The sequence below is a fragment of the Conger conger genome, chromosome 17, assembly GCF_963514075.1.
Source record: "Conger conger chromosome 17, fConCon1.1, whole genome shotgun sequence".
NCBI classification, from domain to species: Eukaryota; Metazoa; Chordata; class Actinopteri; order Anguilliformes; family Congridae; genus Conger; species Conger conger.
Window position 1 is genome coordinate 1,898,019 of NC_083776.1, and position 15,459 is coordinate 1,913,477.

Below are 15,459 nucleotides of genomic sequence, written 5' to 3' on the forward strand. Positions count from 1 at the left end.
GTCTCTGCCCTTGTGTTTCTGCAGGGGTTACCTGTCAAGAGGATGTGAATGAGTGTGAGCGGGACCCCTGCTTTCCCGGAGTCGTGTGCGTTAACAGCTTCGGGTCCTACAGGTGTGGCACCTGCCCCCCCAGCCTGCAGGGAGATGGGAGGACATGCACAGGTAAAGCTGTCTGTAACATTACAGTACATTACAGTACATTACATTACATGTTATTTAGCTGACCATTTTATCAGCTTTTAGCTGATGCTTTTATCCAAAGCGACTTACAGTTCATTAGACACTCCCCCCAGGGAGCAATGTGGGGTTAAGGGCCTTGATCAAGGGCCCAACAGCTGTGCGGATCTTATTGTGACTACACTGAGGATCAAACCACCTAGCTTGGGGGTCCCAGTCATGTACCTTAGCCACTAGGCTACAGGCTGACCGATAATCTGTACACAAATCTAATATATGGATATGCACAGAGGTGTAATGTCCCGGTTTAGAAAGCAGAAGTCCTCCCCAGTATTTTGTTCCAACCACCTGGATTTGCTAATCAGCACAAATCTTCAGCCAGAAGGTAGTTGGCTGCATTAATGGGTGGAAACCAACACATGACTTTTACTTTCTGACCCCTGGACTTTACGCCTCGGGATATGCAGTGGGCTCCAGAATTATTGCCACGCTTGATGAATGTGCACAAACAATATTGTAACGTAACAAGTATAATATCGTTGTTCACATGAAATTTATTTTCCAACATTTGTGAAGTAGTGTGCTTCATTAATGATGCAATGGAATCAACCATCAAATCTGAAATGTTTTGAATTAAAAATATTGAACTACAGAAAAATATATATGTGCTTTTAGTGAGCACTTGCGTTTTTGGTTGGAAGCTGTTCTTAAAGAAGGCAGGGCCTGAGCTGCTGACAGCAGCTAATCATTGTCTCAGCGAACTACTGTATCCTTCACTGTGTCACTGTTCATTTTTCTAAACAGCCGGCGTGGCATTAACCCCACCCTCCCCTTCAGTACGACGCTCTAGAAAACTGGTGTCAAACTGCAGTCCTGGAGGGCCGCAGTGCCTGCATGTTTTCTGGATGTTTTCTGGATGTTCTAGGCACCAGTGGTGCACTTAAGTGATCAATTGGCTGAAGGATTTGTAGCGTAGTGGTTAAGGTACATGACTGGGACACGCAAGGTTGGTGGTTCTAATCCCGGTGTAGCCATAATAAGATCCGCACAGCCGTTGGGCCCTTGAGCAAGGCCCTTAACCCTGCATTGCTCCAGGAGAGGATTGTCTCCTGCTTAGCCTAATCAACTGTACGTCACTCTGGATAAGAGTGTCTGCCAAATGCCAATAATGTAATGTAATGGATCTACACACCTTGTATCTCAAGGCCTCAACTGACAACTGATTGAAAGGAAACCACAAAAACCGAACTGATCCTGCGGCCCCCTGGGAATGTTGTAGAGCTCTGTTTAGCGAGGTTTCAGCTGGTGGGCGTTCAGCTGAACTCATTGGTCTGTGTCCTGCCTCTAAGAGGCAGATTCTGTAAGAGAATAACTGTATCCTCTGATCTCCTGGGACTGGTATTGGTATTACTGCCACCAGGTGGTGAAAAGTGGTATTTTCATCCAGGTTGCGTTGTGACATAAATCACGTACCGTACAATTTGCAAGGCTACAAACTCAATGGCTGTTTTTATGTATTAATACTGCACAGTGCAATATCACATCGGTGTGCCATAGTGGTTAGCCCTTGGTTTGTCATGTTACATGTCTGGTTATATGTTCAAGCCTTTGCTATGCTACTGCCATCTTTCTTTAGACAAAGCAATAAGCCTGAATTGCTTATGATAATAATAGAAAATAGAATCTCAAGGCGCTTATGTGTGCACACAGCTTAATGCCTGGACCCGGAAGGAGGGTGGTTCAAGTCCCGGTGTAGACACGATAAGATCTGTTGGGCCCTTGAGCAAGGCCCTTTAACCCTGCATTGCACTGCATTGATTGTCCTCTGCTTAGTCTTATCAACTGTATGTCACTTTGGATAAAACAAATTATTTATTTATTATTATTACATACACTCACAAGCACTTTATTAGGAACATTTTTACTTTCTTACACCTACTTATTCATGCGATTATCTAATCGGCCAATTGTGTGGCAGCAGTGCAATGCGTACAACCATGTAGATACGGATCCGGAGCCTCAGTTAATGTTCACATCTAAAAATGTGATCTAAGTGACTTTGACAGTGGAATGATTGTTGGTGGCAGACAGGGTGGTTTGAGTATCTCAGAAACTGCCAATCTCCTGGGATTTTCACACACACTAGTCTCTAGAGTTTGCAAAGAATGGTTCAAAAATCCAGTGAGCAGCAGTTCTGCAGACAGAAACGCCGTGTTAATGAGAGACATCAGAGGAGAATGGCCAGACTGGTCAAAGTTGACAGGAAGGTGACAGTAACGCAGATAACCACACATTACAACAGTGGTATGCAGAAGAGCATCTCTAAACGCACAACGCATCATAACTCTAAGTCGATACACTACTAAAAAAGTCTTATAAAGACCTAATAAAGTGCTCACTGAGTGTATAGTAATTCACCTGTGATAAGGGCTAGCCTTAAGATTATACAATAATGGTATTCCGTGCCGTTATTAAAGCATCCTGAGGTGAAATATTGAGGGTTTTATGAGTCAGAAAGAGTTTATCTGTAATCTGAGAGCGTTCCTCATCCTTGTACAGGCCAGTCTGTAAGCCAAACTAAACAAATTATATCTGCCAAATGAGTAATGTTAGAATGAGCCCTCTGTCTCCCTGTTTCCCTCTCACACTCGTTTCTGGTGAGTGTTCCAGGGCGGCCTGTAGCGTAGGGGTTAAGATACATGACTGGGACCCGCGAGGTCGGTGGTTCAATCCCCGGTGTAGCCACAACCGCACAGCCATTGGACCCCTTGAGCAAGGCCCTTAACCCTGCATTCCTCCAGGGGAGGATTGTCTCCTGCAGTCTTATCAACTGTACGTCACTCTGGATAAGATCAACTGCACGTCTGCTAAAAGCCATTAATGGAATGTAATGTGAGCAGTGGTCATGTGAATGTTTGCTTCATGAATCGAGTGCAAGGAGAGGAGAGAAAGGAGAATCTGTCTCGTCCTAGCCTCCATTTTACGCTCTCTCTTTCCCATCCTTGCGCACTCTTTCTCTCCATCCTTCCTCCCTGCCCTCCCTACCCAGCTCCGGACCGGTCGGAGTCTCCTGCCCCCCCAGCGGTGACCCCCAGCCGAACAGAGAACACCCCCACACCCCCCCCGGAGAAGGGCCCGTCCGCAGCCCCCGCACCCAGCAAGAGCAGCAAAGCTGGCGAGTACAGTCCCCAACGACGGTGTTTATGGATGGGAAGCAGGCTAAGAAGGCTTTCACCACCAGCCAAACAGCACACCAACACAGGCCCAGGGCGCGGAAAGCCATTCCGCCATTTTAGGTCAAAATAACTGTGAAATTGTGCAATTCTCCAGATACGTACGGTCTGCATTGTACGTTAATCTATAAAGAATGGTATCGCAGTCCTAAAATAGACAAACTATAGACAAAAAGGAAACAAACAAGCGACAAGTCGCAAGTTCGTGAAACTTATGTCAAGTCACTCCAAGCTGTAAATAATTGCAGATTGCTGCTGGAGTGGTTGTGGAACTGAAGATTTCATTACATTACATTATTGGCATTTGGCAGACACTCTTAACCAGAGTGACATACAGTTGATTAGACAAAGCAGGAGACGATCCTCCCCTGGTGCAATGCAGGGGAGGATTGTCTCAAGGGCCCAACGGCTGTGTGGATCTAATTGTGGCTACACCGGGGATTAGAACCACCTTCCTTGCGTGTCCCAGTCATTTGCCTTAACCACTACGCTACAGGATTTCCCCGCAGTAACCGGGGCGATGTGTCCTCAGGCCCCCCCCGTGCGGTGGACGTGGAGGTGAGGTGTGCGAGCCGGCCCTGCTTCCCCGGGGTGCAGTGCCTCGACCGGAGGCCCCCCTACCGGGGCTACGTCTGTGGCCGCTGCCCACCGGGGTACCGAGGCAACGGACACGCCTGCACCAAACTGTCCCAAGCAGGCAAGACAAGTCCACTTCCTGGAAACTCCAACTCCGCACCAGTGACTAAGGCCTGTCAGGCCCCCCTCCCGTTCAATAACAGTTCCCACACACACACACTTGCACACCAGCCATTCAGAACTAGGCAGCCTGCCACATTCTAATATAACTTATTATATTATGTGTGATGTGTTATGTGTTATGTGCCTAACAAGAGTGCGTAGGTGTGTGGGTCTGAAGAGTAAAGCAATGAGTCTGCCTGTTTGTTATAGGAAAATTAAACAAAAAACATATCATTACATTAATGGCATTTGGCCGACGCTCTTATGCAGAGCGACGTACAGTTGATTAGACTAAGCAGGAGACAATCCTCCCCTGGTGCCTTGCTCAAGGGCCCAACGGCTGTGCGGATCTTATTGTGGCTACACCGGGGATCGAACCACCGACCTCATAGGTCCCAGACATGTACCTTAATCACTACGCTACAGGCTGCCCCTGTATCGTGTGCAGATCGCGAAAAGAAAATGTTACACGCACAATGTGTGTAACATCCAGCTTTATTAGATTCTTTATTAGGCTCTATAGTATAAACATTTTTATTGCTATTGGATACAGTGTTTGTTGTTTTGGCATGACATACTCCCCTTGACACAGGTAGACGTCTCCTCAGTCTATTCTAGCGCCTTGCATTAGCCTGGCACAGACCCTGCTCTTCAGGTTTGCTTTCTGCTGTCTTTGCAGGTGGTCCACCTCTGTCCTCGCGCCCGACACCGGCCAAGAGCAAGCAGGCCAGCTACGGCCTCCACAGAGTCCTTCAGCTACACTCCCCCGCTGTGGGACCTGTCACTCAGAGGAGGGAGACTCCACCCCGCTCATTCCACCCTGTGACAATCCCTCACCACCTCCAGCCCCGCCCACTCCACCCTGTGACAATCCCTCACCACCTCCAGCCCCGCCCACTCCACCCTGTGACAACTGCCCACCACCTCCAGCTCCGCCCTCATACGCGCCACAGCCAGCCCTCCTCGGCCAATAGCGCCGGGCCGTTTAACTCCCCGGCGAGGAGGAAATCTGACGGCGGTTACTCCTGGCCCTACAGAGGCAGCCCTGCTGAGACCCCCGGCTCGAGCGAATCGCCGGGGGCAACCGCGGCTCGAACGACCGCGAGACGCGGCCCTGCCACCGTCGGCCCGCCCACCAGGAAACGGCAGAGCGAGGGGGAGCCCGAGGCTCCTCCCAGGAGAGATCTCCCGCTGGGCTCCGCCCAGACCGCGGCCCACAGCCTGGCGGCCCACGCCGTCTCCGCCCACGACCTCTCGGCTCAAGCCCTCGTCGAATCAGAGTTTTCTGCGGACGGGGAGGTGGGCCGAGCCTACGATCTCCGCCCGGTGCAGATCTTCCTTTACACCACGCCCAGGAAGGAGGTCCCCGGCTCCCCCTTTAACTCCGGCTACACCCCCCTCGGCCCCGCCCACATCCCGCTCAGCCACGCCCACACCCCACTTAACCCCGCCCACACACCACTCCACCCTGCCCATACCCAGCTCAGCCCCGCCCACACCCCGCTTAACCCCGCCCACCCCCCGCAGATCCACACCTATACCCCGCATAGCCCCGCCCACACCCTGCTTAACTCCGCCCACACTCCACTCCGCCCTGCCCACACCCAGCTCAGCCCCTCCCACACTCCACTCCGCCCTGCCCACACCCCACTCAGCCCCGCCCACACCCCGCTTAACCCCGCCCACACCCCGCACATCCACACCTACACCCCGCTTAACCCAGCCCACACCCCTCTCAGCTCTGCCCACACCCCTCTCAGCCCCGCCCACACCCAGCTCAGCTCCGCCCACACCCCACTCCGCCCCGCCCACACCCCACAGATGAGCAGCCCGGCGGTCTCCGTGGAGAAGAGCCGGACCTGTGCCGACATGCCCTGCTTCCCTGGAGTGTCCTGCTCTCCCCACAGCGAGGCCGGCTTCAGGTGCGGCCGCTGCCCCTATGGGTACGTCGGTGATGGACGAAACTGCAGAGGTACTGTCGTGCTCCTGCACCCTGCACCTGGAACAGAATCCTTACACACAGCCTTACCCTTTACTGTCTAATGCCAATTCCAAAGTACACTGATTATCATTAAAACTGCAGACAGTGGGCTTCATGGCAGAACCACTCGTAAGAACACGTTTCTTCTTAAAATGATTTTTTTCTCTTATTTAGATACCAAATTATGTGTGGCCCCGACTTGTCGTACAAGTCATATAAACAAGAGCCTTGCAGTGCATGCCTGGCACACAGAACTGGGATCAAACTTTCAAACTAGGCGTTGAAAATCAAATATGAATCGAGATTTAGCAACTGCACTGCTTAATACTAGCCTCAACATGTTATCACTCGTATGAGCCCTTCATTCGAAAAAAAGTGCAAGAAATTTATAAGAATACAAAAATGTTCTTGCATGAGATCCAATGTTTATTTTTATTGGCACTCTTGGAATTTGGAATACTTGAACAGTTTACTGCTTTATTCTTTACAGAATTGTGAAAAAGAAGTACTTTTTTTAAATTGGTAGGCTGAGAGGTGGGAAGGTGGTCAGTGATCAGGTGGAAATGTAGTGTTAGGGAAGATGTGACAGGCACTGGTTTCATACAAACATTAATTCATATGATTATATTAACTCATAGCTTCTGCTCCACTTGCTAAAATTCACTCCTGGTGTAAAATAGAGGAGGTTTTTAGGTCATCTTTTATTTTTTATTTTTTATTATTATTATCCTAAAAGAGCCATTCATTCAATGTCTGGGTGCTTGTCACAGAATATGTTCTCTTTTCTGGCTCTCAGTGATTCAGTGATTCAGTGATTCAGTGTTTTTTGTGACAAACGCAATCGCACGCGCCGACGCGTCGATGCGTTTATGTCTGGCGTCCGTTCTCACGCCTCTCTGTGTTTCGATCACGCAGCCGTGTGCAGGCGTCCGTGCGGCAGAACATGGCGTGTGCGGCTCCAACACGTGCCGCTGCCGAGCGGGATACGCCGGCCACAGCTGTCACCTCGGTAACTCGCGCGCCGTGACCTCACTTCCCCACATTCGCCGACCTCGTCTCTCTCTCTCTCTCTCTCTCTCTCTCTCTCTCCTCTCTCTCTCTCTCTCTCTCTCTCTCTCTCTCTCTCTCTCTCTCTCTCTCTCTCTCTCTCTCTCTCTCTCTCTCTCTCTCTCTCTCTCTCTCTCTCTCTCTCATCTCTCTCTCTCTCTCTCTCGCGCCAAACCGCAGTGTGATGTATCGCCCCCCTTTTACAGCCGTCTGCAGCCCCGAGTGCCAGAACGGGGGCCGCTGCGCGCCCCGGACGTGTGTGACTGCGGGACGGGCTACCACGGAGAGGCCTGCCAAACCGGTAACCCCCAAACTCTGTCCTTCCCGGCAGAACTGTCCAGGAGTGTCGACAGGACCGCCCCGGTCCACACACGCACACCCCGACGAGATAGAGGCCTCGGTCCAGTCAATATTCGTGCTTAAGTTGACTTTTTAACTTCAACTGAGTCGGGTGTTGATTTTAATTTTATGAGTGTTGACAGACACAGTGTCGATGGACGCAGTTTGGCGAGTTTAGCAATCCGCTAAATTCATTTGGCAAACTGCTTCTGCAAGGAATTAAATTAATGTTTGCATGTAATTGTAAAAGAAAGGACCGGGAGTGAGGACCCCTGCTTCGGTCCCTATGTGGGGGCCCTGTGAGCGTCTTGGCCCCTCACACTCTGTTTAATTCTCCTCAGCTCTGTGCAGCCTGCCCTGTGAGCACGGGGGTGTCTGTGTGGGCCGGGACTCCTGCTCCTGTCCCTACGGCTTCGTCGGACCCCAATGCCAGACCAGTAAGTGCATAATATAACATAGCATAGCATAGCACAACATAACATAGCATAGCATAGCACAACATAACATAACATAACATAACATAGCATAGCATAGCATAGCATAACATAGTTATAGCATAGCATAGCATAGCATTGCATAACATAACATAACATAACATAGCATAGCATAACATAACATAACATAACATAACATAGCATAGCATAACATAACATAACATAATATAACATAGCATAGCATATCATATAACATAACATAACATAACATAGCATAGCATAACATAACAACATAAAATAGCATTGCATAACATAACATAACATAACATAACATAGCATAGCATAGCATAACATAACATAACATAACATAATATAACATAGCATAGCATAGCATATCATATAACATAGCATAGCATACCATAGCATAACATAACATAACATTGCATAGCATAGCATAGCATAACTTAGTATATAACATAACATAACATATATAACATAACATAACACATAATATATAACATAACATACAACATAACATATATCATATAACATAACATAAAATATCATATCATATCATATAACAGCATGAAATAACATAACAGAACATAACAGAACAGGCCATTCAGCCTTTTCAGCCTTTTCCATACCACAAAAGAATTTCACCTTTTGCCAATTTCCATTTTATGCCCCCTCGTTCTGCTAACCGAGCTCACCCTGAACAATCGCCTCTCCAGGTGTGAGTTACCGGCTGCCTCAAGCCTTTGGGCAGCCGTTCCTAAGGTGCGTGCCCCTCTCTCCCCTCCCCAGTGGTGTGTAACAGGCATTGAGGCATTGTCAGAACGGGGGCGAGTGCACGTCTCCGGACCAGTGCAGGTGTCCCGGGGGCTGGGCTGGACCGTCCTGTGAGACAGGTACAGAACCGTGAGCCGTCGCCATGGGAGACCAGAGCGCACGTTCTTATTCCCAAAGCAGGGGGAGGTGCGTGGTGCATATCTCAACTGCCAGGCCAGGCAGTGACTGTAAATTCAGTTTTTGTTGTAAATTACATTACATTACATTAATGGCATTTGGCAGACGCTCTTATCCAGAGCGACATATTAGACTAAGCAGGAGACAATCCTCCGCCTGGAGCAATGTGGGGTTAAGGGCCTTGCTCAAGGGCCCAACAGCTGTGCGGATCTTATTGTGGCTACACTGAGGATCGAACCACCGACCTTGCGGGGCCCAGTCATTTACCTTAACCAGCTATGAATCAAATATGGATTAATGTTAATCCAGAATCCAGACCTGAGTCCTGTGACCGTGTCATTGACCGGTGTTGTTGGTGTGCTTTGCGGTCTCTCCACAGCCCTCTGCAGTCCTGTCTGTCTGAACGGAGGCGTCTGTCACCGTCCGAACACGTGCGTGTGTCCCCACGGATTCTACGGCAGCAGTGTCAGAACGGTAACCGTGGGTAAACCGTGTGCGCAAGCTGCTTATCGTCTGAGCTCAGGTCAAACCACAGCAGCACAGCGACACAGCAGCACAGCGACACAGAGACACAGCAGCACAGCGACACAGCAGCACAGCGACACAGCAGCACAGCGACACAGAGACACAGCAGCACAGCAGCACAGTGACACAGAGACACAGCAGCACAGCGACACAGCAGCACAGCGACACAGAGACACAGCAGCACAGCGACACAGCAGCACAGCGACACAGCAGCACAGCGACACAGAGACACAGCAGTACAGCAGCACAGTGACACAGAGACACAGCAGCACAGCGACACAGAGACACAGCAGCACAGCAGCACAGTGACACAGAGACACAGCAGCACAGCGACACAGCAGCACAGCGACACAGAGACACAGCAGCACAGCGACACAGCAGCACAGCGACACAGCAGCACAGCGACACAGCAGCACAGCGACACAGAGACACAGCAGTACAGCAGCACAGTGACACAGAGACACAGCAGCACAGCGACACAGCAGCACAGCGACACAGCAGCACAGCGACACAGAGACACAGCAGCACAGCGACACAGCGACACAGCAGCACAGCGACACAGCAGCACAGCGACACAGCAGCACAGAGACACAGCAGCACAGCGACACAGCAGCACAGCGACACAGCTCAGACAGCAGTGCTAATGCACGACTCTAGAGCGCGTGATATTATCATCTGCAATGAACACACAGCAAGCTACACTCCCAGCCTGTAACTGAATTTGTTCCATTTTTTATTTGAATAAATACGAGACGTTGAGTCGAGACTTGAGTATCTCCTTGTTTTATAGGTTTTGAAAAAAATTAAGATTTTGAAAGAAAATTGAAAAAAGGCTTGATTGATAGGCTTAGTCTGGCAGGGGCACTCGATCCTTCCCAGAAAGGACCAGTGTGGGTGCAGGCTTTGTCCAAACCCGGCAGTAACACACCTACTCCTTACTAATCAACCACTAGAGTCTTTGCTAAGGACCTTGATCGGTAGAATCAGGTGTAACTGCTTGTTTTCGAACAAAACCCTTCACCCACACCGACCCTTTCTGGGTAAGATTGAGTATCCCTGCTGTTGAGTATTTTGCGCAGTGTTGTGCATGTTTGCGGGCGCGCACACACACACACACACACACACACACACCTTGCAGGACTTATGTCAGTTTCCTTTTTTCAGCTGTCTGCAGCCCTCCCTGTAAGAATGGAGGCCGCTGCAGCCGCAAGAACGTCTGTTCCTGCCCCGGAGGCTACACCGGGGGGCGCTGTGAGAGGAGTGAGTACCTTACCCGCCAACGGCAGCGCAGGTCTGGGGGACCTTGTGGTTAATACGCAGCGTGTTACATTACATTACATTACATTTGGCAGAAGCTCTTATCCAGAATGACGTACAGTTGATTAGACTAAGCAGGAGGCAATCCTCCCTGGAGCAATGCAGGGTTAACGGCTGTGCAGATCTTATTGTGGCTACACTGGGAATTGAACCAGCGTCCTTGTGGGTCCGAGTCATGTACCTTAACCACTACGCTACAGTTTGTGTTTAAATTGAGTATATGAAATATCACATGGACATACATCCTACAATAAGGTTCTGGGCTGACTTAATCCGTGAAAGAAAAAGAAAGCCCACACACTTTACAACTCCAAACACAACTTTAATAAGTGATGCGCACACTTGTACAAGGAGTGCTAGTGTGCGTATACTTAATTAAGATGTGTTTGGAGTTGTAAAGTGTGTTGTGTACATTGAGCCATAGAAAGACATGGCCCTGGGATTTGAGCACAGGGGTAATGGCCAGGAACAGTCACTAACAATGAGCTGTGGTTTGAAACATTATTATACCCGGTGAATATGTGTCTTCCGGTGGTTCGTCAATGACACAAAGCCAGCACAAACATTTACCATAGACAGCCCTAGATTTACCATTGGCTTCCATAAACATTTATCATCGACAGATACACATTTACCGTAGGCATCCACACATTTACCATAGACAGATACAGAGTTGCCATAGGCATCTACACATTTACCATAGACAGATACACATTTACCGTAGGCATCCACACATTTACCATAGACAGATACAGAGTTGCCATAGGCATCTACACATTCACCACAGACAGATACACATTTACCGTTTGTGGTGTTGGCAGGTGTGTGTGAGCCCATGTGCATGAATGAAGGGCGGTGCATCGCCCCTGATGTGTGTGACTGTCCGTCCGGCTGGAGAGGCAAGCGCTGCGACAAGCGTGAGTATACACACGGAAACAACACTGATTATAACACTAACCACGTCCCAACCTGTGACACTGATCATAACACTAACCACGTCCCAACCTGTGACAGTGATTATAACATTAACCATGTCCCAACCTGTGACACTGATTATAACACTAACCACGTCCCAACCTGTGACACTGATTATAACATTAACCATGTCCCAACCTGTGACACTGATTATAACACTAACCATGTCCCAACCTGTGACACTGATTATAACACTAACCACGTCCCAACCTATAACACTGATTATAATATTAACCATGTCCCAACTTATAACACTGATTATAACATTAACCATGTCCCAACCTGTGACAGTGATTATAACATTAACCATGTCCCAACCTATAACACTGATTATAACATTAACCATGTCCCAACCTGCGACAGTGATTATAACATTAACCAAGTCCCAACCTGTGACAGTGATTAGAACATTAACCAAGTCCCAATCTATGACAGTGATTATAACATTAACCAAGTCCCAACCTATGACAATGTTATAACGTTAACCAAGTCCCAACCTATGATCCGTTCATTCAAATACTCAACATTTGTTGATGAGGATGGCCAAATTTTCTCTATCACCACTGCCTCAGTTCCTAGCATTTTAGCGCTTTTCTCTGTGTGTCTGTAAAAGCATATGCCTTGACATATTTTTTAAACAAAGCCACTATAATTTTGAAATAAAAATGTAGAAAGCGATTCAACTGTGTCCTTTACTTCAAGAAAATTATGTGACATTTGTTTTCATGATATTTATGAAATTAGTCCACTGTGCGTGCAGAAATCAATGTTGCAATGCTTGGCGGTTCTAGGCGGTAAAAGCAACCCTGGCCTTTCTAGTGTTTATAATAGTCTCCCCTCACACGTTTTCATTTGTATTACAGCCACATGTCTACAGAAGTGTCTGAACGGAGGAGAGTGTGTGGGGCCAAATACCTGCCACTGCGGACCCGGATGGCAGGGCATGCTATGCCAAATGCGTGAGTATCTGGGAACGCCAGCTCAGTCATCACAATCTTCTGGGAAGTCCCATCCCAGAACAGTGATTATAGCCTTCACCAAGTATCCGAGTACAGTGTTCATAGCGCTGTGTCTCTGTCCTGCTGTGGTCTGAACAAATCTAAACTGCTCTGGCATGTCCCTCTATGGCTGTTATTGAATGCAGTATCTGCCTTAAAATATTTTGCATGAGCAGGTATATGATATGTACAGTATATGTCTGTCACCATAAGGTTCATGATATGACAATATATGAAGTGCTTGGTACATTGTCGAATGATAAATCATAACTCTGCATTAGAAATTCCCAAATTATGGAAAGTCACATTTTCACTTTAATTATGATGTCATATTACTTTTGTTTTTACTAGCTGCTAATTTTACTGACCGCTAAATTTGTGACTGACTGTAAAGAAGATTTAAAGATCATCATCAATTAATTAGCTGATTTATTTATAATTGCCTCTGTGATCTTCCCTGATGCCGACAATGGCCATTAGTAAATCTCAGCTCGCGCGGCCGTAAAATGTTCTCTTAGCGCGAGCAGATGAAATTCACACAGGGGTGTTCAGACGAGTTTAAAGTAGAGCCGTTTCAAACAGAGCTCAGGACCACATTCCACATTCCTAAAATCATTCAGTGACTAAACTGTCACGCGCAGGGTTTGGAATGGAAGACGATGTAAACAGCAGAAGCTGTGGCATCGGGAATGCTGTCCACTCCTCTCTGTCCAGGATTCAACCAATCACGTCCACGAATTCCACTTATAACGTTATACCGCGCGTTAATGTGCGACACGTGGTGAGCACAGCTGCAAACGCTACAGAGCAAGCCTGTCAACGTCATGTAAACTTTGCTATGGTGATTTGGTGGGTGGTTTTATTATTTTGAAAAAGCGTTTGGTATTATAGAAGCACGAATGGGGATAGGGCAGAGGTTGCGGAGTACGGTATTAAACAACTGCGGTGACGCCGTCCGCACTTCGAAAACCGTCGGTCAAGCAATCCGTACTTGAAATCTATGTGGGTGACTTTTACGGTAACTTTTACGGTAACGACGACAATATACTCTCCACGACTCGCTCGCTCAATACTCCAAATGATACCTTTAGGTTATTTTAAACACTCACTGATGAAAATGATAACATTGAATACTCCAAAATAGTAATTATTTTTAATGCACGGCGACTTTTAAAAATCTATAAAAAGGTCAACTCGAACGGTTTTCAAAATTCCATAATATTCATGAAAACCATCTTTGCATGTGTCCGTGCATATCGATTACGTGCGTTTTTACAGTGGGTATTTAGAATTATGGAATAGCAAACTCTTCAGCAAAATATTCTCTATTCAATTCAATGTCTCAATTTAACTTTTACCGTAGGAATGTGGGATTATGGGCAATTGTATTGAATACATGGCACTATTTAAAAATCTATAAAAAATCTAATTGTTTGCAGGAAATACCAGGTACACCCTGAGAAGCTCTATGCCAGGTATACATGCTATTGATTTCATGACTTTTTACTCTAGGAATATGGAGCTATGGGAGTGCAAAATCCTCCAAGACGGTAATTGTATTCAATACATGGCACTTTTCAAAAATCAAAAAAAAATTGTATTCAAACTTTTTTCAGGAAATTCCAGGTAGACATTGACTGCGTGATTTTTACCATATGATTTTGGAATTATGGGATTGCAAAATCCTCACCCTAATTGTAATTGTATTCTAAACCTGGCACTGTTCAAAAATCTATAAAGTGCCATGTATTGAAAGCAGTTACCGTCTTGGAGGATTTTGGTCAATGTTGTCTATACTGGGCATAGATTCAAGATGGAAGTGGTCTTTCCTGAAAACAGTTTGATTTAAATTTTTTATAGATTTTTGAAAAGTGATATGTATTGAATATGTCTACCATTTTGGAGGACTTTGCAATCCCTTAGTTCCAAATTCCTACAGTAAAAGGTCACGCAATCAATGTTTTCTATACCTGGCGTAGTGCTCTTCAAGATGGAAGTGGTCTTTCCTGAAAAGAGTTTGATAAATTTTTTTTTGTGATTTTTGAAATGTGCCATGTATTGAATATGTCTACCATTTTGGAGGACTTTGCAATCCCATAATTCGAAATTCCTACTATAAAATGTTGCGCAAGAAATGTTATCTATACCTGGCATAGTGCTCTTCAAGATGGAAGTGGTCTTTCCTGAAAACAGTTTGATTTAAATATTTTATTGATTTTTGAAAAGTGATATGTATTGAATACAATACTGGAGGCCGCAGTGTAACTGGCGGGTTGTCTCTGCAGCGATCTGCGAGCAGAAGTGTCTGTTTGGGAGCCGCTGCGTCCGGCCAAACGTGTGCGCCTGTCGGAGTGGATATTCTGGGGCTCTCTGCGACAGAAAGGTAAACAAAATCTTCCTCTGCAAAAAAAAATTCAATTGTTCCGAACATAGAACTAGAATCAGTCAACATTTGACCTTAAATATTACTTTTGTTAGTAAAGTCAAAGCATTATGCATTTTCATGCAAACTCGGTTTTCAGTGATTGCCCTTTCAGTCCCAAGAGTGCCATATGGACTTATTGAACAGTGTCCTTGGGTGACGTGAAAGGCGCTTTCAATAAAATGTATTATTATTATATGGACTTACTACTACATTTTTTCAACGTTTTCTCGACCAAAGCAAAAATTCCACTTCATATTGGGCTCAGGACTGAAAGGGTTATGTTGCTAAGCAGTGTGAAGAA

General features: G+C 46.9%; 1 protein-coding gene across 1 annotated transcript in view; it reads left to right on the top strand.

Annotated features, from left to right (window-relative positions):
- Positions 1-15,459, top strand: part of LOC133116857 (von Willebrand factor D and EGF domain-containing protein-like) — a 65,040-nt gene that overhangs the window by 48,934 nt on the left and 647 nt on the right. Inside the window, 17 exon segments of the mRNA XM_061226853.1 lie at positions 25-162; positions 3,227-3,352; positions 3,943-4,107; positions 4,828-6,120; positions 7,045-7,079; positions 7,081-7,138; positions 7,383-7,418; positions 7,421-7,477; positions 7,857-7,952; positions 8,757-8,767; positions 8,770-8,860; positions 9,298-9,375; positions 9,378-9,392; positions 10,608-10,703; positions 11,582-11,677; positions 12,599-12,694; positions 15,019-15,116. Of these exon segments, the coding sequence (XP_061082837.1) occupies positions 25-162; positions 3,227-3,352; positions 3,943-4,107; positions 4,828-6,120; positions 7,045-7,079; positions 7,081-7,138; positions 7,383-7,418; positions 7,421-7,477; positions 7,857-7,952; positions 8,757-8,767; positions 8,770-8,860; positions 9,298-9,375; positions 9,378-9,392; positions 10,608-10,703; positions 11,582-11,677; positions 12,599-12,694; positions 15,019-15,116 (2,585 nt within the window).